This window comes from Elephas maximus, chromosome 11, assembly GCF_024166365.1.
Source record: "Elephas maximus indicus isolate mEleMax1 chromosome 11, mEleMax1 primary haplotype, whole genome shotgun sequence".
Classification (NCBI taxonomy): Eukaryota; Metazoa; Chordata; class Mammalia; order Proboscidea; family Elephantidae; genus Elephas; species Elephas maximus.
Window position 1 is genome coordinate 23,352,137 of NC_064829.1, and position 26,673 is coordinate 23,378,809.

The 26,673-nt window shown below is 39.3% G+C and overlaps 1 protein-coding gene across 9 annotated transcripts in view; it reads right to left on the reverse strand.

The window, feature by feature from the left end:
* EPB41L3 (erythrocyte membrane protein band 4.1 like 3) overlaps positions 1-26,673 on the reverse strand; it is a 305,002-nt gene that overhangs the window by 31,874 nt on the left and 246,455 nt on the right. For all 9 annotated transcript variants that reach the window (XM_049901814.1, XM_049901811.1, XM_049901815.1 and 6 more), the window contains exons 4-11: positions 26,508-26,612; positions 25,015-25,057; positions 15,674-15,749; positions 12,880-13,098; positions 12,402-12,489; positions 6,329-6,481; positions 2,197-2,294; positions 1,130-1,305 (exon numbers count right to left, since the gene is read on the reverse strand). In XM_049901814.1, the coding sequence (XP_049757771.1) occupies positions 1,130-1,305; positions 2,197-2,294; positions 6,329-6,481; positions 12,402-12,489; positions 12,880-13,098; positions 15,674-15,749; positions 25,015-25,057; positions 26,508-26,612 (958 nt within the window). The remainder of the gene's footprint in view (positions 1-1,129; positions 1,306-2,196; positions 2,295-6,328; positions 6,482-12,401; positions 12,490-12,879; positions 13,099-15,673; positions 15,750-25,014; positions 25,058-26,507; positions 26,613-26,673) is intronic.

The window sequence follows — 26,673 nt, forward strand, 5'->3', positions numbered from 1 at the left end:
CTTTTTAATCAGGGGATTCAGGGGGTACACTGCCTGAATCATTGTGAAGGGGGAAGGGAGAACTGTAGGAGGATAATCCTAGGCACTTATAACTTTTATTTATTTTTATTTATATTTTTGATTACTATTGAAATTGTACACTCAGGCTAGATAGTTCTAACTTTTTATATCTGCACAGAATAGTTCTTCTGTAAACGACTAATCTCCAGGTAGTCTGAATTAGGACACAGCGGCACATAGAGAGAGGCCTGCCACGATTCAGTCCATAAATTCAGTATTGCTCTAGCTACCAGAAATCACATCCGCATACAACCATGGACAGCAAGACAAAACCACGATAAAATAGAAAAGGTCACTAAAAACGCACTTTTATGTTATTCCCTAGGAAGGTTATTTAAACAATTATCTCCCTGTAGATATCACTACTTACTCATTTGACTTAACAGGAGAGAATACTTATTCCCCATCCCAGTGTTTAGTACTAGAAGAATTTAACTTAGAGCCCTGTGCTGCTATTTGAGAATCATCCTTCCTCCTATTCCCCATCCCAGTGTTTAGTACTAGAAGAATTTAACTTAGAGCCCTGTGCTGCTATTTGAGAATCATCCTTCCTCCTAGTTATTATTTAACTGGCTGATAAAGGCCACATCTTATTCATAAAAATATTTTTAGAAACATATATTTAACTTACAGCTATTTTTCTGAGTCTGAAACAAATGTGCTGATCATTTAGGATTTGCTGGCAAGAGAACTAAATCACATAAACGTAGAGTATGTGACTACTGCCTTTGGAAGGAGTGCATCTTTATCCAAATTCAGGGTGCCGGACTATGAAAGCTGTGCTCTTCAGTCCCTAAATGCCATTCTTTTATGTACTTTTGTATCAATTTCCCAATAACAGAAATTAGACTGACAAAGGCCCCCCCACCTTTTTTTTTTTTTTTTTGGTTTAAAAATTTGCCTTTCAGCCATAAACCAACAACTACGTTTCAATTCACAATATCCAAAAGGATCTATGTTTATAGGAAGCTCATAAGGATTTCATACAGTTAATGAAAGCTGGTAACGGCTGCATATTCCCGTTTGGATAGCCACTAGTGATTATCAAGGGCCAGTAAGTGAAGCTCACCTCCATCTAAGCTGCGAGACATGGTGTAACGTTTGCTGGATGAGCGCTCGAAGTAAGGGGCTGGACGATCTATCAACGCACTGGCTCTTCTTGTTTGGGCTTGTGTTCTGCCACTATAACGGAACTTGGAACCCAAGGTAAGGAATTTCTTTGGAGGTGCTTCTGGTAACAACAGTCTAAAGACATTGGGGAAAAAAAAAACAAGAAAGACTATTAAGTCAAATATTAGATGCTACCTTATTTTTTTACTCTGTTATGGGAAGAGTCCCTGGGTGCTGCAAACTGCTAACTGAAAGGTTGGAGGTTCGAACCCATCCAGCGCCTCCACAGGAAGAAGGCCTGGCAATACACTTCCATAAAGCTTACAGCCAAGACAACCCTATGGAGCTCAGTCCTACTCTGTAACACATGGGGTCACCACGGGTCAGAACAGACTCAATGGCACCACTTCTTCTTTTGTTTAATGTGAGGTAAAGTGCTTTGTGACCTAGTGGTTTACCACACAATTTACAGACTAATTTGATATTATACAAAAACATCAATTCACACAGTATGTATCAGCTAGGGATGTAGTAGAGGGGATAAAAGCAAAACGGGGCTTGCGGATGAACTCTAACGTTCTGCACAACTGGGGGGTCTGTGGTTCTATTAAGCTAAAGAGCCCAAGAGGCGATGTTAGACAAGAACAGGGTACTTGATTTTTCGGTAAAAATTTTATGGTCTATATGTGAATAAAGGAGTCTACGGTATTGAGAAATTACTGAAAGTAGTAAGGTACATATTGTATACATGAAGTGGACACTCTATACAAATAATGAGTCGATTCTAGAGATAATAAAAGCAGTGAGGGGACGAGGCAGATAAATACAGGACAAATTAAGGAGAATTCTTCACATTTAGTCAAAAGTCCTTTTAGGATTCTTGTCAAGAAATCCAGTGACAGTAAACTTGAAGGAACAGAAAGGACATACTTTTACATTCTTCTCCCCGCCAGTCTTTTTCAGTATAAGTAATTCCAATCATTGCAATTCTTCATTAGAAAAAACACTACAGGATTCTCCACCTACCTGAAAAACGTATGATGTTCAACACATACTTTCCATAAACGCTTGGCAGCTCGGTGGTTTGGCAGCTTAAACCCAATCGTGCTTTCAAATTGTTCAAACTAAATGTAAAAACATACTAGGGTCAAGTTTGGAATTACGAATAACATGGAAGCTTTGTAAATAATTTGCAAAATCAATACCACACACACAAAGTTTTATTCAACTCACTAAATCAACTGCTATACACAGAATTCATGCTTTAAATAATAAAAAAAATCTCCTTATCACGTAACTCCTTGAAATGCTTACATTATAGATAATCCTATTATGAATGCAGCAAACACTTATGCACGATACAGATTTTATGAAAACTAACATGCAAAAAAGGAGGGTATTTGGTTGTTCACTGGACTTCTCTCCAGATTGAAATTTGTTCTGACCTCATTTGGAACTTTTATTTTCATGGTTTCTTAATAATGACACCATAACTTCAATTAGAATGTACAGTAACAAAATATGAAAAGATAGCTTATTGTATTCTTGGGAATGACATTTTCTCCTAGTAGATGATCAGGAAAAAAGTATATTTCCTAGGTACTTGATGATGTGGTTATCAGATATTGGTGATTTTATTTGAGTGCTCCAATATGGATTATCATGTTAAATGCTACTATTTCTATATATTATACACAAGATCAGAATTTAGGAGAACATTTTCATATTCTTCAGCATGTATACTTCAGATGATGCTCTTAGCAGCCATTTGAATTTCCAAGGTAAAGCGTCTCATCTGATCTCCTAATGTATTTTAATATTATTGCAGACACACAATAACTTGTTATTTTCTGAAGACAGTCTACATCAGGCCACCAGAGGGCAATCATCTTAAACAATAAGGGCTCTTCAAAAGAACACAGAACCACCAGACTGATGCAATCAAGAGCAAAAGTAGTTTATGGAGCAAAGAACCAAGGTGAACAGTCCTGTGCAGGCCACATGAGAGATCATCATGCTTGACCTCTATTTCCTGCTTGTTCAGGACGGTTGGGGAGATTGGGCAAGGTATTACAGGTTGCTCCAACTGCAGTGGCCTTTCCCAATGTCACTTACTCAGGATGCTCATGTGTAGTGTAGCCACTCTTCAACTGACCAAGCCAATAGACACCCAGAGGTACTACAGAGCTTGACTGAACTATCATCCATTGATTAATTCTGTATCGACTATGTATCAAATACTAGGCTAAAGCCAAGGATTATAAAGAAGAGTAAAACTCACTCTCTGCCCTAAGAAGCAAGATGATCTTATCTCCACCCTCCTCACCACAAGGAAGACACATGCCCTTATGCTCTTTGAATGTTTATCTGTCTCCCTGTGCTTTGTATATATTTCTTTCAACCTCTTCTGAGCCTTTGTACCACCAAAAACTTCTTCTCACTCACTCTGCTCAGCCTATAAACATGATCATGGAGGGGGGGGCTTTCTTTGAGGTTGCTGCTGCTGGACCCCAAACCTCATCTCTTCACTGCTAAACTTCATTCAACAGAAGCCACTAGCTGCTGACTCTACTCCTTCACTGCTTACCTCACTGCAACCCCTTCCTGAACTCGGGTCTTAAAAGTCATACGTAGATCTAATGTGCTTTTCTCTGTTCTTTTCCCATGTGCCTTCGCTGTTCCATATGGCCGTCCTGGTTGACTACTTCCCCTGAAACTTGTCTCCTCAGCCCAATGTGCTTTTCTCCGTTCTTTTCCCATGTGTCTTCTCTGTTCCATATGGCCGTCCTGGTTGACTACTTCCCCTGAAACTTGTCTCCTCAGCCCAATGTGCTTTTCTCCGTTCTTTTCCCATGTGTCTTCTCTGTTCCATATGGCCGTCCTGGTTGCCTACTTCCCCTGAAACTTGTCTCCTCAGCCCAATGTGCTTTTCTCCGTTCTTTTCCCATGCGTCTTCTCTGTTCCATATGGCCGTCCTGGTTGACGACTTCCCCTGAAACTTGTCTCCTCATGCATGGTCTGTGTCCCTCCTTTTATTTCTCTTGCCATTTTTCTTAATATTCTTCTGCTTCATATGTCTTCTGCCTGCCCCTCCCTCAAAGAGTGGTGGTGCCTAGAGTTTTATTTCAGGCCCTCTCTTCTCCAACATGACTTGCTCTTTGGGTAATTTATTCCATATCCATGACCTTGAACAAAATATATACAGTTGATGACTCTGTTTAAGTTCTGTATTTTTTAATACCTAAGAATTACTCTCTGAAAATCTGCCCCAGGGAAATTTCAATCCTTTTTCTGAAATTCTTTCTCTTTTTTCCCGTCTTGTCTCCATCCACCCTACTCATCCAAACCAAAAGCCTCTGATTATCCTGGACTCTTCCCTTCTTCTATCCCTTCTCTCATTCTGTTTCCAAGACCTCGTTCTACCTTTGAAACCTCTCTTTCAAATTTGTTCCCTGCATTCCTTTCCCACAGCCAAGGCTCCAGTTTAGGTCTTATCATAGCTATCATCCTGTTATGTTACTTCCGAATGCAAAACCTTCCGTAGCTCACTGTTGTCCACTGACGTTTCTCCAGCTTTCCCTGCTGGATTCACCTAAGGCTGTACTCACTGTGTGCCTGTGGAACATGGGCACATCTGTATGGCAGCATTATCATTCACAGTGTGCAAGTCTGTTTCTCTGCTCAACAGACAGTCCCTTGAGGACAGGAACAAGGTCAGATTTATCATTCTGTCTCCAATGTCTAACCTACTACCTGGCATGAAACAAGTGCTCACTCAGTAAATGTTCAATGAATTCAAATGAAGAGATACTGGTCATTAAGTATGACATGCAATTTTTAAGTATTTTAATAACACTAGTTTCAGGTATTTACATGAAGAGCTTACAGATTATTTTCAATCTTCAAATATTAAGTATGATTTTGTATCCACATGAAAGATGGTTGCTTGCCTTTAGATCCTGATTTTTATTTTTATCGCGTTTTGCACAAAGAAACTCTAGTGGAGATGTAGATTCTAAAGACAGGAGATAAAGCTATACCATACTGGAAAATGTTTAGAGACACAAATGAGCCAGGTTCTTAGAGCTCTGACTGCTTCCATTACATTAACCACACAAATGAAAAATTGGAGATACTATCTACCATGCTGATAATAGCCAATATTTATTACCTCTTACGTACAAACTGGAAACCCTGGTGGCATAGTAGTTAAGTGCTATGGCTGCCAACCAAAGGGTCGGCAGTTTGAATCCGCCAGGCGCTCCTTGGAAACTCTATGGGGCAGTTCTACTCTGTCCTATAGGGTCACTATGAGTCGGAATCGACTCGACGGCACTGGGTTTGGTTTTTGGTTTTACATACAAACTAGAAATCCTGGTGGTGCAGTGGTTAAGAGATACAGCTGCTAGCCAAAAGGGTAGCAGTTCGAATCCACCAGGTGTTCCTTCGAAACCCTGTGGGGCAGTTCTATTCTGTCCTTTAGGGTCCCTATGTGTTAGAATCGACTCGATGGCAACTAGTTTGGTTTTTTATGTACAAATCACTAAGGAGGATATAAATGTTAAGTTGATCTTGGTTGCTGTTGACCAAAGAATAAGCATTGGTTAACAATTCTGACTCTTCCATTAGCTTCTCTGATTTAAAAAACAAAAGGCTGGGATACATGGATACATGGCTACATTGGGCTAAGGAAGATTAACAGAACTGAAATTTACACTCGGCATTCTCATATCTTGATGCACATCATTTCTAACCTGCTCAGTTCAGGGTACCACCAGATTTGTTCTCATCACAGGAGAGATAGGAAGAACTCTATATTCACGAAGAGGTTTATCAACTAAGAGTTTCTTTTACACCACAGCCTGAAATATGCAAGCAATTATTCATGAATCTTGGATTCATATTAGAATATGTAAAAAAAAAAAACCACCTTTCAATTAATGGATGCAATGAGAAAAATTGGAACAAGATAATAAAAAAGAAAGAAAGTTTTATTTACTACTGCTTATTGGGCGAACCTATAATAAATTCTCTCAGGCATTTAGAAATAATTCACCATGTCCCACAAAACTCAAAATTTACAGGCAAGTAATTTACATTTCTGTTTGGTGCCAGGCACCTTTCCTCCCTACTTACATGCGAACTCAGGTCTACTTACCTCTCCTGGCCTGATCTTAATGTAAAAATTGTTCCGTTTGTAGGAAATTTTTAGAACCTTGGGCCAGGCAAATCTGTTTATTCGAAGTCGGTCACGATATATCAACAGACCACTCGCACAAACTCCTAACATAATTTCTACTCCTTCTGAATCCTGTAAAATAGCAGCAAGAAACCACAGATCAGCATCTTACTTTCTTCCATGTATGGCTGGAGGCAATGGCTAAGCTTCCCTCACAGAACCTATCTACTGATTACCTCAACCTCAATGTAAGTATGAAAACGCTACAGCCATTTAAGAAAATGACCATTAATTTTTTGATGAAGATATTCATCTCCATGGAGATTTGACATTTTGAATAAAATCTGCTTCCCACGTATCTTAGACTTACCATGTAAATACGGCACACAGCGAAGACTGGCTCAGTAAAATGTGTGTTAATATCATAAATATAATAACCACAGGTATCAGTTACTGAGTGTCAGGCACTGCTCTAGCCACTTCACATTCTTTTGATCCTCAGTATGATATCCTGAGGTTATTGCTATTATTATTCTCCTTCTACTCATGAGGAAACTGAGGCATAGAAAGGTTGTCTTGCCCAGTTGAACTCGGACAGCCTGGCTTAAGGCAGCACTCTTTGCTTTTTATTTTAATTTTAAGAATTGTGGTGAAAACATAAACAACAAAAGGTAAGTCAATTTGACAATTTCTACGTGTATAATTCAGTGACATTGATTATATTCTTCAAGTTGTGTAACCATTCTCGATGATTGTGTAATTCTCAATACCCTTTTCTAAATTACCCCATCGTCATTAACGTAACTCAATACTCCCTAAACAAAATCCCCTCTTTCTCCCTCTCTCCCACCCCTGGCCAAAGGCAGCACTGACTAACATGGCCACCAGTAAGAGGGCTCAGTTGTTTCAAATCAGTGTTTTGGGGTCTGTTTCTTTAAAAAGAGCCTTAATCTTTTTTTACATACCATTTTTATCAGAGTAAAATTTACAAATTATAAAAAAATTAAATATAATTTTTTAACCTTTTACTGCTTACGAAAGGCTAAAGTACTTTAACCTAGAGACCAAGTATTTTTTCAGCCTCTGAAGGTTTACTGCGAAGCTGCTGTACCACTGACAGTGCAGGCTACCGCAAAGCAGGGGCCTTTATGACGGACTGAAACCAAAGAAACGGGTCTGTGCCACAAATTACTGTTTTTACAGGGTGTTGTATGAGGTGTCTGAATTTTTGGTAGGAAATTGTGAAAACTTTTACTCGTACACGTATGTACCGACAGACCCCGGTGGGGACTCTGGGGCATAATTAGTGGTACTTTACATGCACCACTATACACTTAGGTTAGCCTTGTGGGAGGAGGCAAGAAAAAAAAAAAATCTATACTACCCATCAAAAATTCAGACTCACTTGATGATTCAGCATGCTTCCATTTATGAAAACACAAATCAACAAAAATTCAAGGCAGAAAATAATTAGTTCACGAAAGGGTTAAAAAAAAAAAAAAAGTATGAACACATTCCTCCAACTTCCTTCTCCACACACAAGCACATTGCTCAGTGGTTACCACAGTTAACAATATCGTTCACATACATGAATACAGATACATTTCATATGTGGGTATAGTTTTTTTAAAAAATAAAAGTGGAATCATACTATTATTACAACTTGAACATTTCATTTTTAGGTCATTTCTTAGGGATGTATGATGGCCAGAGGTCATCACAACAGTCAGAGACAGCTCAGGAGACAGATCAGGTACAGTCTATCCCTCCTAAATTTTTATTCCAGTGAAATCAGGGTAAAATTAACATTGATGGTGGCCTTTAGTAGGTAAAAAAAAAAAAATCACAGAAAGCAGGAGTTTTTGTGAGGTAATGTCTCCCACCCTCATCTCACTGATTATTAGGAGCAAGCACAAGAAAGGTAAAGGGTGGTGGGCTGCTCACACACAGGAGGCTAAGTTCAGGCTCCCTGCCACACTCATAGGCAGGACCGTCCCCTGCTGTCCCTGAGTCAATTCAGTACCACCAAAAGGGAGAGGGGGATGAGAAAACCCCAACAGGAGACTCTGAGTCATCTGTATTGCGGGCATTTACTTCATAAAGGTTGCCAGTACAAGGCACAAGATGAACATTTCTAGAATGAAGAGTAATTATTTTGGTCCATTTTGAGGAAAAGTAAGCTTACAAATAGAATATAATTGGTTTAAAACACAATGTTTTATACTGGAAATGTATCACTCTCTGAAATATCAAATTACTCTAAAACCCACTGCCATCGAGTCAAATTACTCTAGAGGGGTGGAAATAATTAATAGCAGGATATTACAGCATCATAAAATCTGAGGAGAACTCAGCACATTTTAGTCCAAAGACCAGAAGCCGTGTACCATTTATTAAGGGCTTTAATTTGAAAAAGCAATTTGAAGAGCTATAACCCGGTGCTGACAAGTGCTGGAATTATTGATCCTTCACAACCCCGCCACCCAAAATGTGTCTGCCTCCACCACACGCACAAATGTAGGGGAGAAAAGGCACAGTGTGGGTAACTCCTTTTTCATTCACTTTCTTCTTTGAGAAATCGAGAATAAGTTTAGGAAATACGCCTTTGACTTGCAGAGGACAAGGACATTTAATCCCCCTTGCCTTATTATCTTTTTAAAATTACCCATTAGTTTCTTTGCATGAGAAGGAAGCAGGACCTCCTCATGAGGAAGATCAGGAAGGCTTCTATGAGTCCCCTCTTCTCCGCATCCCACCTAACTCTGCTAACTGTAGCACACCGTGGGCAAAAGGCACCAAGGTGAACTCCTGCTTGCCATCCTTCTCCTCAAGACAGGTCGGGAGCAGAAGCCGCTTTCTCCTGGTAACCCTGCTGTTAGCATAGGGCCTAGCACTTATTAAGTCAGATGTGTGTTGAAAGAAACAGTAAATGAAGAAAGCAAATGTCAGGAATAGTGGGGTTTTTACACTGGGCAAGAGTCTTAATTTCATTCACTGTACGGCAACAAAAAACGAATTATCTTGATACCAAATTTGCTGCCACAGCCCATAGTATACAGGTTAGTTTTACAAATTCTTTTTATTAAAAGCTGTAACAGCAGTCTTTCTTGGGGACATATGTATTTCACTATCAATAAATACATTTAATATTCTCTTTTTACAGGGAGTACAGAAAAAGACCTGGATAGTTTCCTGCTAGTCTACCATCATTAAAACAAACAGGTATACAGGAGCCCTCGTGGTGCTGTGGTTAAGAACTTGGCTGCTAGCCAAAAGGTCAGCAGTTCACATCCACCAGTCTCTCCTTCGAAACCCTATGGGGCAGTTCTAATCTGTCTTATAGGGTCACTATGTTGGAACCAACTCGATGGCATCAGGTTTGGTTTTTGGTATACAGTTCTCTTAACTCAGAATTACTTTTCAAACTTCATCATCCTTCATTACTCCTTAGCCCTTGGAATATCTGATATGGATTTATATCTACATTAAAGGACTCCAAGCAAAGCCTATTAACAAACAAGCAGAGTCAGACGATCCTAATAAAAAGCATTTAGCACAGGCCTTCCAAAATGGGGAACGCTCATCTGATGTGGGTGTTTATTCTTTACACAATTCAGAATTTTTAAACGGATCCTGAAGCTCAGGGCCTTTCATGCCATCGACAGAAGAGAAGCATCTTACTTATGGCCAGAAATTAGCTCTAATTTAATTCAGTAAATTTCCTCCTGGAAATGACAGAGTATCCTGCATGAGAAAATGGAGTCTATCACCGAATCACTTGTCATACTTAATATTCAGATGAAATCCTATAGCAGGCTGCATTTGCACTTCCTTAATTCTCTCTTTTTTAATTGGCATAATTTCAAATCATATTACCAGATGAAAAATCAGCTGTATATTTCACTACAGTAGCTCTAGCAACATTAAACAATTTTGCTTTTACTGGTAGGAATACCGATCTATCTTGAGATGCACTTCCCTAAATGTACACCTAATTTTTATTTATCTTTTGATTTTTCTGGGCAGTAAGTGAATCAGTGTGCATGATGGAATTCAAAAATAGCTTCAGATTCACTCAAATGCTCAGGCCACCGTCATTTCCTCCTTCTTTCCTTACTGTATAGCCACTCAACCACCTACGAAAAAAATCTTGAGAGGAAAAAAAAAATTTTAGTGTGTCCTTATTTTTACTTTAAATTCTTCACCTTTCCTTATACCTGGCATAAAATATAGAACAACTTTGTTTTCTGAGCACAAAATGCATGAAGAGTATAACGATGAATGGGCAAGTCAGTGGGGCTCCCCTGCCATTGTGATTACACACAGATGTCCAAGGACTTGGCATGTAACATACTAGCATGCCCCTGGTGTAAAACCCAGCCAGTTGTAAAGACTGTGTCAGGGGCCAGGTCTTGGAAGTGCTCACCCTTTGTGATGTTCAAAATGACTGACAGACTTCACCAGTCAAACCTGCATTAATTCAATAGCCGCCACGTTCTTGTCCAAACTCACTGTGGATTCATCCGCTCCCAAAACACCAACCAGAGAGCAGCCCCACTTGCAGCATCCACAGAACCTAGAGATCAGAGATTTCTTTGCCATAGGTCTTCAGGTTAAAAGATGCTTGCTTGAGCAGAGCCAGCTAAAACCATCTTTCATTTCTGGGCCCTACACCTGACTGTCTAAGGCACCTGCTTGCCTGGAAGCCTATAACTGCACATTCTTTTGAGCCCTAGACCACAAGATCTATTAGAAGTAAAATACACGTTCCCATACAGAAGCGATCTTATATATATATTCACATATTCCTACACAGGATGCTATCTTGTCAGTCCAACTCAGAGGAAGCTGCCCCGTCTCTTAAACACGCTGACCTTTTTAACACCACTCAAGTACCAGAATCTATCCCTAAGAGCCTAAGAAATTTCAGGTTCTTTGCTGACACAAGTTCTCATCAAAGCTTGACTATAATTCCACTACTGTTTAGACAGAGGAGCACTGGTGGCACATTACTTAAGAGCTATGGCTGCTAACAAAAAATGTCGGCAGTTCAAATCCACCAGCTGCTACTTGGAAGGGAACCCTATGGGGCACTCCACTGCTGTGGAGTTGATTTCAACTCATAGCGACCCATTAGAGTTTCCAAGGCCGTAAATGTTTATGGAAGCAGACTGCCACATCTTTCTCCTGCGGAGTGGCTGGTGGGTTCAAACTGCCAACCGTTTGGTTGGCAGCCGAGTGCTTTAACCACTGTGCCACCAGGGATCCTAAACCTTAAAAAAACCTTAGGATCCTAAAAAAAAATACAGTCTAATTCCTATTTCTTTCTCCCCAAGACTTTGTGCCCAGATACATCTTTTAACATTTTACCAAACACCTATGCAATCCTTAGTCTAGGTGGTTAAGTTAAACTTAAAAAAAATAATCTTATTTCAAAGTACTAGTTGGTTGTCAGAGTACCTCAATCTTAAGAGAGAAAGTTGTTTAAATTCTGCAAGAATTTACTTAGTGCCTAGAGGATATCCAGAATGGGAGCAACAACAGTGCCCAGCACATAACAGGTGTGACAGTTGGGTCTTGGATGACCGATGCAGTTCAGACAGGCAGATAGCAAAAAATAGGACAGTCAGCAAAGACAGGCACTTCAGAGCAAGGATGACAGGGTCTGAGTGGAGCAGAGGGCCCGCCCCATGGGGTGAGAGATGCCCCTGTGACAGGTAAGGTAGCGTGAGGTAAGAGCTGTGGAGGTCAAGTTAAGTTTTAACTGAATCAGTAGGAGACCTGGGCCTTTGCCTACCGCTGGCTTCCAGGGGGATAAGACCCCAGTTAATGGGAGCGTGAGCCCACAGAGCAGACCCCTTAGTACATATTAGAGAGCTACATTTGCTTCGTCATCAAGCAAGGCTGACAGGAAAACACAGGTGTAAACTCCCAACATTAAACTAACTAAAAGAAAAATATCCAGCTTAGAGCAACAGCAACAGCAACAAACAACAAAAAGTTGAATCACATAAAATTAAATAGAAAGTTTGGGGTTAAAACAAATACATACCTTGGCATGATGTAAATCGACCCCATACATGGATAGTTTTTTGGCATTTTCCAAGAAATGCATCTCTGCTTCTGCTGGTGTCATTCCTCTGATAAGAAAAAAAGGGAGGGGTGTGTTACAGTGCTGCTTCCCCTTTCCCTGACCGGGCTGCAACAGGCCCCACTTAGGCCTCTGCTACCCAACAAATAAGCCAGCACAGAACTGCCAGGGCGTATACCCTCGGGGGATGGGGAGAGGGAGTAACAAAAAGAATGGGTTTCAAAGAAAACATTACAAAGAACTCCTGAATGTTCCCAGTGAGAGACAGTTTAACTATCCCAGGACTTCACCACATACAGGCTCAGTTGGCTCAAGTCCTCAACCTTAAATTTAAGGAAATCAATACTGGAAAGACGGGTTTGTGTAAGTGATGCCCACCCATCAAGGTTAATGTGAAATGCAAGCCCTCCCACCCCCCACCCTGGCTTCTGGGACTGACCTGTGGCTCTTGTGCAGTTCAATCACTTTGTCTTCCAGTTCTTTAGTGTGGTTTGGTGCAAAGCGGAACTCACTCACATAATCGTTTCCACATTCGTCGGGGTCATAGTCTCCCAGCTCTGACTGTACAGTGTAAGAGCCCAGCAGGGCCAGAGTCACAAAGGAGCAAGGCAGCCTCCCAGACACGATGTCATCACGCAACTGTAGGCAGAGGTAGTACCTTCCAGGGGGCAAGAGACAAATAAAAAAGCTGGCATTAGGACGCGGGGGAAGGAGAACGCTCAGTATACATCGTGTTGTAAACAATTCCTCCCTGATGAATCACCTCTCCAAACAAATTTTCTAACACTGTATTTTGATCTAGATATAAGGAAAAAATACTTGGCCACAAAATGTAACATTTAAGAACATCCAGAAGTAAGTCGGAAACCCTGGTGGCATAGTGGGTGAGTGCTATGGCTGCTAACCAAAAGGTCGGCAGTTCAAATCCACCAGGCACTCTTTGGAAATTTTACAGGGCAGTTCTACTCATTCCTATAGGGTTGCTATGAGTAGGAATCAACTCCAAGGCAATGAGTTTAGAAGTATGTCAATGCTCAATATAAAACAGGATTTTATTACTAAAATATAGAGTAAGAGAAACCATGCCTCTAATTATCTTTTAAAATAATTTTTAAAGTCAAATGAACAGTCCCCAACAGATTCCCTGAAATCTTTGGTTAGAATAATCACAATGAAAAATGGTGCTCTTAAATATAATTTTTAGGCCCCAACTAGAATTAAGGAAGTCTCATTTTGGTATCTGAATGAAAAGTCTTCCCATATATACGACCAATCAAGATTTCAGGTAATTCGACAGCTATGCCATCATAAACTCTGATCTCAATTTCCTGCGTTCCTGATTAGACAGTCTTTTACAAAGAAGAAATAATTTCTCCTATTTTAAGTTCTCATTTATTGGTTTAATTAAGTTCCCAGAATCTGATGTAATGACTCATTGTGAAGAGCTACTATCTTAAATCTGATAATCTTGTCCCCACAAGTCGAGTTTCAAATTGGGGGAATGTAAACCATTTTCCATGTATAAAGTATCTCCACTAAGAGATGCTCTGACCTCTGTTAGCTTGTTGTCAGGGTTTACACATGTCACACAACTGTAGAAGGCCTCACAGTAAGTATTGACACTGATGAGCTTTACTAATGCCCATCATGGCCTCCTATATGGGTATGAAAATAAAATACACCTTGAACCGTTCACATAAGAAACGAACTGTAATCCGCTGGAGTAGGTAATGTCTGAAAATCCCTTCTAAGCATGATTTTAAGCTGGTGATGTAAGTCCCTTAACCAAACCCGCTGCCGTCGAGTCGATGATTCCGACTCATAGCGACCCTATACGACAGAGTAGAACTGCCCCATACGGTTTCCAAGGAGCACTTGGTGGATTCGAACTGCTGACCTTTTGGTTAGCAGCTGTAGCTCTTAACCACTATGCTACCAGGGTTTCCGGTGATGTGAGTAAATCCCACATAATTTAGATACAAAAATTCCCAAACATTTAACAGGCTCTAAAAACTTTCCACAAGTAGATAAAAAGGAATCACACACTAACTTTTCAAATGCAGGAACATACAGGCTCTATAAGAAGCCCTGGTGGCACAATGGTTAGGTGCTCAGCTGCTAACCGCAAGTCCTCGGTTTGAACCCATCAGCCACTCCATGGGGGAAAAGACCTGGCTACCTGTCCCCATAAAGATTAGGAGCCCTGGTGGTACAGTGGTTAAGAGCTTGGCGGCTAACAAAAACCCTAGGAAACCCCAGGGCAGCTCTACTTTGTCCTAAAGGATTGCTGTGAGTCTGAATCAACCCCACAGCACACAACAACAACAGAGGCTCTATAACCACAATTTAGCCATAATTAAAGTGTTCCTAAACCATTTAAAGGTATCTTTAAATAAGAAATTACAAACTTTCTCTGATTTAATGCAAATACAAAGCAGATCCTCTGGAACTTGTTTTTATCCTCCTAACATGTCTGGTGAAGTTATTTTAATCAGATCAAGTGATTCAAGCTGTTTTGAGTAACTTCACTTTTTTAAAAGCTCTCCAAGAAGGATGCCAGGCTTACACAAAACTTTCAGCACACACTGTACACCATCGCTTTGACTGGCCACAGATGTACACAGCAGGAGTGTCAGGGGCCCCAGGCAGAATGCAGAGAGGCCTCAGACAAACCCCTTTCACACTTGCGGCTCCATCACCAAACCGGAACGTTTTTATGTTAGATGCTTAACAGCTTTTCTCTTTGAATAAACAACTCTTAAATGTATGTGTGTGACTGTGTATCTGTACACGTGTATTTGTGTATCTGTACATATGTGTGTATGTGTCATTTTTTAAATGGCTTCAAATACCAAATATAAAAAGCATTAAGTATCCAATGATATATTTTCCCACCAAGTTTTAAAGCAGGAGTACTAAGTAGTAGTACATCGTTTAAGGCTGAATCCCATCCAATTTGGCTTTGGTAGGTAGATTACAGCCTCTCATTTGGTGTTTTCCCACCAGGGTCAGGCAGAAGGAAGTATCAGCCTAGGACCAAAGATTCAACTGTGAACAGATATGGTTTGGAAAATCCTCTCATCAGATGTGTGCTCTCAGTTAACTGCCTTTTGTTTGCCCTGAGTGTGGACGGTTGTGAGGCTACCAGATGTAAGCATGTTCTTCTCCACAGAGTTTCTGAGAAGCACAACTCTCCCAATAGGCCTGCTTTTTTACAGCCAGAGTTCAATTACCTGGTGATATCTTCAGAAAGCTGGGCGGGGTCTGGGGGGTAAAACTTCACGTTGAATGAAAAGTGCCAAGCACCACCTGCAGGGAAGGGAGAAAAGGGTAAAACAAAACCTCAGAAATTCTACTTAGGATTCCTAACTGATAGCCAGAATTGCCTTCACTCCAAGCATTAACATTCAGGAAACCTTTGATCACCTTTGCTACTGGAGCACACGGATGTCATAAACGTCCTATAATTACTCATCTTCTTCCCAACCAAATCCTTTACTGGTGCTTCTAACTAGCGAGGAAATTGACTAACCTTCCTTCCCTTTTCCAGGACAAAGGTAAACATTCGGAAGAAGGAAAAAAAGTTAAGATATGGATAATCCTTGATTGGACAAGTCTAGAACTGACTGAATTTATTGCTATGAATAACTGGTTGGCTCATATATAAAAATTACAGCCATAATTCCCATTTTCTTTGTCCTTTTTACTTTGCTACTGTAGGTCAAATTCCATTATATGTCAAAGTGCTATTCAAACTATTTTTATTTTATGGGAAAGGCTTGTTATAGTGAATATTGCTTTAATAAACAGGCTGCTGAAAATTCTTCCTCAGGGAAAGTTCTGATTAAACAGACACTTGAATCTATTTACTTTGCATCCCCACATTCCATCTGTCCTCAGCCCGTGGTGTGGGCGGGTCCTCTTTACATTTTGCCATTCCTTCTCCCGTTTTTTTTTCTCCATGTCATCTACCTAAGTCTTTTCCAGCAGTGAGGTTGTTAGCTCTCAAGTACCTGTTCTCTGTATTGTCTACACACACACTCCAGACACTACTAAGTCTTACTAAGCTCCATATTTTATTAGTACTATCTCTAATTGTGTATGGTTCATCATTATAAACATGGAAAAAAAAAATCCCTTTTTTCTTTCTAATTTAATCTCTATGTGATCATTCCTTTATCTCATACTCACTTTGTTCTTTCCTCCTGGCCTCTAAATGCAGTAACTTACCAAGCTCTGGGGACTCTTTCTCTGGGGCACCATTTACACTTGTTCCCTCCACCTAATAAAAGCTCTCCAGCTTAGGTCCTGCTTGTATTCTGCACGGATTACTGGAACATTCCTCACCACCTCCCTGGCTTCTCCAGTGGGGGCCCTTTGTTTACCGTAGCCATTGCTCTTATTCCATGATGTTGTGGCCAGCCCTTGTGCTTCAAATACTCTCCTAAGACTTTCAAACATTCCTTCTTCCCCTTAAATGGCATCTGGAAATTCCGTTTTTCCATGAACCCTTCTTCAACAGTCAGTAGAAAGTACAGTATTACGAGTACTTCCTAGCTCCCTGTCTTTGCACTATTCTCTTGCATATGTGCCAAGTTAAGCACTTCATAACCCCAAAAAACCAAATCTACTGCCATCAAGTTGATTATGACTCATAGCGACACCACAGGGCAGAGCAGAACTGCCCTATAGAGTTTCCAAGGAGCGCCTGGCAGATTCGACCTGCTGACCTCTTGGTTAGCAGCCATAGCACTTAACTACTACGCCACCCGGGTTTCCAAGCACTTCACAGGTTTCCTAAAAGGTCTGTCATCAACAGCACAGATTCATTTATTAATTCTACTTTACTCTTGACACTGAGATTCCACATGGCAGGAACAATACCTGAGTTGCCTTAAAGGCCTTAGCATAGGACCAGGTATTACTTAGTGCTTAAATCATTTTTAAACCATTCAGCAAATATTACAGGCATGTATTCTGACCCCCAAGACTATGTTAAAAGCAAATATATTTTTAGTATTTTTTTCATTGTCAAAAAGGGCCTTTTGTTATTCTAAAAATAGTCTGGTCGGGTCTCACTTTCCTATTGATTTCCTACTGAAATAGATCCCTTCAACATTTGCCAATGGTGAGGTTCAAAAAGAGATGTGGTTTCCTCAACCAAGTGGAATTAAGACTAATGGGTAATTACGAAAAATATAATTTCTATCCACTTCAAAGTATGCCTTATATGCAATGAATAGTTTAGCAATGTAACTAAATTAACTTTTAATAAATTTAAGGTAAAAAAATTTTAGGTTGGAAACTAGTAAGGAACAAAAGTATAGGAAAGATATTTCAACGCAAAAATCCTCACCCTAGGAAAGTGACTTTTGAACCATAGTTGGCCCAAAAATCTTCTGTGGTACTTGTTAAAAATGCTAATTGGGATCCAGCCCTAGTGATTTCTATTCCAGAGATTTGGAATAGAGTATTAAGAACTTGTGGTTTTTATAAGCCCTCTTATGGTTCAAATACAGTGGGGTCTTGGGGCTACACTTTGAAACTCACTACTTCTAAGGAAGCCAAATCACCGCAAGTTTTCAAAAGGCATTATTTTGAAAGAGTGGGAAAGTTTAAGGAAACTATAATCTATACTCTAATCAAGAAAAAAAAATCCAGTTAAATCAGGCATAAAACTAGAAATTGAGAAAGGCAGATTAAAACTTAAATATATATTAAAGTGAAGTGAAGAATCCCATAGAAACAAGTCAGCTGGAAGGATATGCTTATGCGATGAATTGGGTTGTGACCCTGTATCTCTCAGAGGATGACTGGCCCTATTTAGAAACAGGAAATGAAACAGCTTGAATTCATTAAAATGAATATATCTATATGGCTGATACAGAATTTCAAGCGGCAAATTTATGATAAACGGAAAACTGTGAAACTGAATAGAATTCATTCTAACAAAGAAATTTAATTTTAGTAGCCTATGCAAGCTGATGGAAACCCTGGTGGCGTAGTCGTTAAGTGCTACGGCTGCTAACCAAAGGGTTCGCAGTCCGAATATGTCAGGCGCTCTTTGGAAACTCTGTGGGGCAGTTCTACTCTGTCCTATAGGGTCGCTATGAGTCGGAATTGACTCAACGGCACTGGGTTTGGTTTTTTTTTCTTTTTATGCATGCTGAATCTTAAAGTTTCCTAGCACACTGCATTTATATCATAAAATCACTATGAAGTATACTCTGTTTCAAAATTATTGTTGTTAGGTGCCTGTTGAGGAGGTTCCAACTCATAGTGGCCCTATGTACTACAGAATGAAACACTGCCTGGTCCTGCAACATGCTCTCAATGGTTATGCTTTGAGCTCATTGTTGCAGCTACTGTGTCCATCCATCTCCTTGAGGATCTTCCTCTTTTTCTTTGACCCTGTACTTTACAAAGCATGATGCCCTTCTCCAGGGACTGATCGATCCTCATAACAAGTTCAAAGTATGTGAGATGTAGTCTTACCATCCTTGCTTCTAATGAGCATGCTGGTTGGACTTTTCCCAACACAGATTTGTTCCTTATTTTGGCAGTCCATAGTATATTCAATATTCTTCACCAACACCACAATTCAAAGGAATCAATTCTTCTTCAGTCTTCCTAATTCATTGTCCAGCTTTCGCATGCATATGACGTGACTGAACATACCATGGCTTGGGTCAGGTGCACCTTAGTCTTCAAGGTGACATCTTTGTTCCTCAACACTTTGAAGAGGTCTTTTGCAGCAGATTTGCCCGATCCAATGCATCTTTTGATTTTTTGACTGCTGCTTCCACGGCTGTTGATTCTGGATCCAAGTAAAATGAAACCCTTGACAACTTCAGTCTTTTCTCTGTTTATCTTCATGTTGCTTATTGGTCCAGTTGTGAGGATTTTTGTTTTCTTTATATTGAGGTGTAATTCATACTGAAGGCTGTAGTCTCTGACCTTCATCAGTAAGTGCTTCAAGTCGTTTTCACTTTCAGCAAGCAATGTTGTGTTATTTGCAAAACGCAGGTTGTTAATGAGTCTTCCTGCAATCCTCATGCCCCGTTCTTCTTCATACAGTCCAGTTTCTTGGATTATTTGCTCAGCATATGGACTGAACAGGTATGGTGAAAGGCTACAATCCTGACGCACATCTTTCCTGACTTTAAAACACACAGCGTCCCTCTGTTCTGTCTGAACAACTGCCTCTTGATCTATGTACAGGTTCCTCATGAGCACAATTCAGTGTTCTGGGAATTTCCATTCTTTGCAATGTTATCCATCATTTGTTATGATCCACACAGTCAAATGTCTTAGCACAGTCAATAAAACACAGGTAAATATCCTTCTGGTATTCTTTGCTTTCAGCCAGGATCCATCTGACATCAGCAATGATATCCCTGGTTCCACATTCTCTTCTGAATCTGGCCTGAATTTCTGGCAGTTCCCTGTTGATATACTGCTGCAGCCACTTTTAAGTAATCTTCAGCAAAATTTTGCTTGCATAGAGTATTAACGATATCGTTCAACAACTTCCACATTTGGTATCACCTTTCTTGGGAATAGGCATAAATACGGATCTCTTCCAGTCAGTTGACCAGGAAGCTGTCTTCCAAATTTCTTGGCATAGACGAGTGAGCATTTCCAGCACTGCATTCATTTTTTGAAACATCTCAATTGATATTCCATCAATTCCTGGAGCCTTGTTTTTCACCAATGCCTTCAGTGCAGCTTGAACCTCTTCCTTCAGTACCATTGGTTCCTGATCATATACTACCTCTTGAAATGGTTGAACGTCAACCAATTCTTTTTGGTATGATGACTCTGTATTCCTTCCATCTTCTTTTGATGCTTCCTGCGTCGTTTAATATTTTCCCCATGGAATTCTTCACTATTGAGACTCAAGGCTTGAATTTTTTCTTTGTTTTTTTTTCAGCTTGAGAAATGCTGAGCGTGTTCTTCCATTTTGGTTTTCTATCTCCAGCTCTTTGCACATGTCACTGTAACACTTTGTCTTCTAGAGCTGCCCTTTGAAATCTTCTGTTAAGTTCTTTTACTTCATCATTTTTTCCTTTCGTTTTAGCTATTCGATGTTCAAGACCAAGTTTCAGAGTCTCTTATGACATCCATTTTGGTCTTTTCTTTCTTTCCTGTCTTTTTAATGAACTCTTGCTTTCTTTATGTATGATGGCCTTGCTGTCATTTCACAACTCATCTGGCCTTCGGTCAGTACTGTACAACATGTCAAATCTATTCTTAAGATGGTCTCTAAATTCAGGTGGGATATACTCAAGGTCGTACTTTTGGCTCCTGTAAATTTGTTCTAATTTTCTCCACTTTCAACTTGAACTTCCTATGAGTAATTGATGGTCTGTTCTGCAGTTGGCCTCTGGCCTTGTTCTGACTGATGATACTGAGCTTTTCCATCATCTCTTCCCATAGATGTAGTAGATTTGATTCCTGTGTGTTCCACCTGGCGAGGTCCATGTGTATAGTTGCTGTTTATGGTGGTGAAGAAAGGTATTTGCAATGAAGAAGTCGTTGGTCTGGCAAAATTCAGCATGCAATCTCTGGCATTGTTTCTCTCACCAAGGGCATATTTTCCAACTACCAATCCTTCTTCTTTGTTCCCAACTTTTACATCCCAATCACCAGCAATTACCAGTGCATCCTGACTGCATATTTGATCAATTTCAGACTGCAGAAGTTGGTAAAAATCTTCAATTTCTTCTTCTGTGGCCTTAGTGGTTGGTGCATAAATTTGAATAATAGTCATATTAACTGGCCTTCCTTGTAGGCATATGGATATTATCCTATCACTGACAGCATTGTACTTCAGGATAGATCTTGAAATGTTCTTTTGGATGATGCATGCAACACCACTCCTCTTCAAGTTGTCATTCGCGGCATAATAGACCACATGATAGTCTGATTCCAAATGGCCAATACCAGTCCATTTCAGCTCACTAATGCCTAGGATATGGATGTCTATGCATTCCATTTTTGACATATTTCCCATTTTCCTAAATTCATACTTTGTACATTCCACATTCAGATTATGAATGGATATTTGCAGCTGTTTCTTCTCATTTTGAGTTGTGCCACCTTAGCAAATGAAGGTCCCGAAAGCTTGACTTCATCCACACATTAAGGTCAACTCTACCTTTGAAGAGGTAGCTCTTCCCCAGTCGTATTTTGAGTGCCTTCCAACCTGGGCGGTTCATTTTCCCGCACTGTATCAGGTAATGTTCTGCTATTCACAGGGTTTTCACTGGCTAAATTTTTTTTTAATTCTTTTCAGAAGTAGACTGCCGAATCCTTCTTTCTGGTCTGTCTTAGTCTGGAAGCTCAGCTGAAACCTGTCTGCCATGGGTGACCCTGCTGGTATCTGAATACCGGTGGCATAGCTTCCAGCATCACACCAACATGCAAGCCCCCACGGTATGACAAACTGACATGTAAGTAGGGGATATAAAAATTAGTATATCATAAATGTAGCATACAGTATATTTAAAAATTTTAAGGTTCAGTATGCATAAAAGTTTGTTAAAACTACAATTTTTTTTTCATAAGAATGAATTCTTCAGTTTCACAATTTTCTATTTATCAGAGATTTGTAATTTAAAATCCTCTATCAACTCAATCTCCATTCCCTTGTAAGATCTCATTCTACAAACATACACTAGACTTACAGTATAAAAAAGATGAAACATCCTTTTACGGTCCATATTGAGGAACAGGAGGTAATGGTACAATACTTACACTAGATATGGGAAACACTGTCTTGGTAGAATGCAAACTTTGTGGAAAGAGGGCATTTTAGTGGATGTGAAACAAAGAATATAGATAAAAACATTAAATTCTGTTTTTAAAAAATATTCCAATTTTCCTTGCCTCTTCCTTTATCTGAAAGACTGTCACACTTAGGGTTCTTTACACTGCAGTCACACTGCCTAATCTGTATGATGGAAAAATCCTTTAAATCTCATGTTCTGATTGTGCTGTTAGGTTTTTTCTCTTTGAAAAGAAGGTAGGGGACAGGTAAAAAAAGAATTCTATTAACAATAGAAAAGACAGACCATTTTATACAGACTTCTTTGTAACAGTATTACAGCTTATTCTTGAAAATTTTATATGTACAATTATTAATCTGCCAACTACAAAGCAGTATTTCATTAATTAGATGAATATGGAGGATTTCATATACATAGTGTTATGATATATACTCAGCATATCTGCTTTTAAGAACTGTATATAAAATAATCCTTAGAATATATTCATCATCTTGAATTTTTTTATTAGCACTCTCTTGAACAACAAAAAAGTAGTGTTTCCACCAGGGCTTCAAACCACTTCAAACCGGTTCAGTCATGGCCAACAAAGTAAAACTGAAACGGACCCAAATTTTTACAATTTAGGTGCTCCTGAACGATAACCGGAATGAGAAAAATTATGGGTCGAAGCGGTGGAATGGAAGACTCAGAAGAGGCACAGTGAGCCCTTTCAGGAGCCTAATGTGTGAGACTGGATTAGTGGCAGGACTGTGGAGAGCGGCACACATCAAAGTGGTACAGTCGGCTGCCATTTTTGAGTGGGGCACTGCTGTTTCTGACTCTGCTCAAAATCTGATGGGCAAGAGATTTGGTTGCTATACATGTATGCTGCCCTTGTTTTCTAAGATTAGGTGTCTAGCAGGGTTTAAACCTGTAATTTTTCCTGTTCTGGTTATGGTTCCTGTTTACCCCAATTTTAAAACTTTGGATCTCTTCCGGTTTCGCTTCCTTGGCCATGACTGCACTGGGAAGAACTGGTTCAAAGCCCTGTTTTCCATTTATTTATCACAGCTGTAGCTGTCCCTGATTTAATCCCAATTCACTTATTTCTATCAAACTACTTCAGGACCAAATTTCTGGTGAGGGGATAAATTTCTCTAAAAAATACAGTAAGGATGTTTTAATTGTCTAAATAATCAGCAAACCACCTAATATTTTGAAGTATGATTTTTTTCTTTTTCCTGAAATATTATACGCTATCAAACCATTTCAAACTACTCCTCACTTTTTTATTAGCACTTTGGATATTTTGATATCTCAGGACTTTCAAGGGTACTAGAAATATTTGCTGTCTCTTTTAGTTATAAACTGTTGAAAACTTAAATGATAGTGATGCTCTTATTAATAAACTGGTCTTAAATTCATTCTTCAACTAGAATTAGTTGGACAGGAGAATTAATCTAGATTTCATTGGAAGAATATAAATTGTTTAAAAAAATTAACACGTTATTTCAAACTATAAAGATTATTCATGTTTATGGTAAAGTGAGAGCTACAGAAAAATGTAAAAACTAAAAAAAAAAAAATTCTCTTTCCCAATTCCCTACACTGCAGTTTGGATGTAATTACTGTTAATATCTTTCATGGCCTTCCAAAATTTTTCCATAAATTTATATGCATATGTCTTGTTTTAAACCAACCTGATTTTCTCTAAGGAGAGCTAAGACATTTTTAATTCTACCTCATTCGTTTTTAATAGCTGCCTAGCGTTTGATGGTGCAAATATTCTATGATTGATTTAACCATTTCCTGACAAACGGACACTTAAAATGCTTCTAGCTTTTTCCCATTGCAAACGTATTATAATCAAGTTTCGTGTATGTACACACACGTGCATTTTTCCCTCTTGCACATACGCTGAATAAAGTTTCCCATGTAGAATTAAGGGTCAAAGACTGTGTACATTTTTATCAATACTGCCAAATCGCCCTCTTAAAGGGTTACATCACTTCTACCAACTGTATACATTATAGTTGCCAATGCAGAATATCATTAAACTTTTTAAATCCTGGCTAATACAAATATGTGGAAAATGCCTTTTTAATTTGCACTTAATTATTGGCAAGACTTAGCAACTTGTTACATATTTATTAGCTACTTATATTTCAATTTTATGAGGTCCTCACACAATTGTTTGATTCATTAGAAAATAAAATACGCATTTCTTAACCCATTTTTAGGGACCAAGAGAAGAGGTTGTCACAAGACAGTAAATTTCAATCTGATTTGCTATTTCATTTCTGAACTATCAAATGACTATTTCCTTTAGCTTGATTTTTGTGGCAGTTAGGTTCAGGATATCATTAGTAAATAAGTTTGGAAATTTTAATTGGCTAATTGCCATTTGTGCAAACCCTGATGGCTTAGAGTTTAGAGCTACGGCTGCTAACCTAAAGGTCGGCAGTTTACCAGGCGCTCCTTGGAAACTCAATGGGGCAGTTCTACTCTATCCTATAGGGTCGCTATGAGTGGGAAACGACTTGACGGCAATGGGTTTTTTTTAAATGCCATTTGCAGCTTCACTTGATGAAATCATGTATTTTGTATCACATGGGGGAATAGGTCGAGTGTAATTCCTGGGTTGTGCTTATTAAATATGAACACTATCTGAGCTAGACTAATCTGCCAAAGATCAAATTTGAGATTTTAATCTGTCTTTCAAAAAAGTTTATAGTCACAGTAATCAATTAGTTATATACTACCAATGTCTTCATATTTCCATTGAAAAAAAAAACAGAACTTACTTCGAATCTGTTTTTTTATTTCCTTAGACGGGTCCAGCCAATTCTGAAAAGGAAATAACATTCTTAATTTGAATGAAGGAAGAATAAAAATTACTTCATGTTGATCAGAGGTAGACATCCACTCATGTGGTCATCCCCTAACAATGATATCCACTAAGGAGCTGGTTGTTGGAAGGTCTCTGAGCAGCGGTCCTTCCCTGCCAGACACCGCAAGGCCCAGGTCCTGGTCTAAGAAAGGATAATAAGAAAACCCGTGTGTGTACACAGTTCATGCTTGACAAAATTCTCTTCCTTTTACAACCATTGCCTTCAGGGATTCAGGCTACCACAGAAATAAGAAAAAATTCGAGGATGATTCTATGTTCATACATGTTATCAGAATAAGTTAAAGATATATGTAACTTGACACACTGATGTCCTGGCCATTTGGTCCCATGTCAGTGGCTCCTGTAACTGCAGGTTCTCACGCACCCACTTATCTGGAAAACTTCCCTCATAAATGAACGCTTGCTTGAGATTTGTGATTTTTCTTACCTGGAAAATCAGATGCTTAATCATAAAGTTAGAAATGGTCCCCTGAATTCAGCTGGCATTAAGTATGACTTATTCCACAATACCAAAACAAGTAACCTATGAAAAAGATTTCTGTGACTCCATTTCCACCACCAACACAATGGAAACATACTTTATTTTTCAGGTAGTTACAGGGATTAGTGAGGCAGAGCCCTGAGTGCCTGCATTCGTGACTCAGGCATTACAGTCAACTATATTACACACTAAATGCCCACTGAATGCAGCAGACATATTTAAGTCAGCTAATGACCCATTCATCCCATCTACTGATTTGGAAAGGATATGAAAGCATAATGACATGAATTAAAAATAGGATAGCAGCCCCAATCTTCAACTGCCCTAACAATTTATGTCACAACCCTGATATCCTCATAGAATTTTGGGATATGAACCTGTTTTCTACGTATGTACCAATGTATTGCTTCTCATTGGCTCCAATAATCTGGTGTAATATGTCATAAAAAAAGCATCACATAACATGCTTCTCTGGAATAATAAATCACTAAAAACATGAAAAACAGAACAGCTGACTCACCGCTTCTAGAATAATTAAGATTTAAAAAAAAAAAAAACTCGTTGCCATTGACTCATAGTAACCGTATAGGACAGAGTAGAACTGCCCCATAGGATTTCCAAGGAGTGGCTGATGGATTCAAACTGCTGACCTTCTGGTTAGCAGCTGAGCTCTTAATCACTGTGCCACCAGGGCTTTCTTTAATCTTAATCAAGATTAAAGAAAGCTCTAAATAATTTCCTTCACAAGGAAGTAAGGTGATGAACAGCATTTAGGGATTCAAAGTAGTAAGTGCAGGGACGGAGGGAAAATGGAAAAAAATGATCCACCTGTTTAGTTTTAGCTCACCTGTGCGCAGTAACAAGCAGCTCAATCCATCTTATTTTGTATTGCTTTTATCTCTCACCTTTTGGTTTTCAGCATCTCGATATGTAAGCCCAAAGTAGTCCTTTTCTAGCAGGTTCAGGTGTTCACATACTTTATCAAACAGCACTTGACCTCTAGAGCGCTTCTACAGAAAACAAGATGGGAAAACAAATCAACACACAAAAAGTTCTGTCAACTGCCAGGAA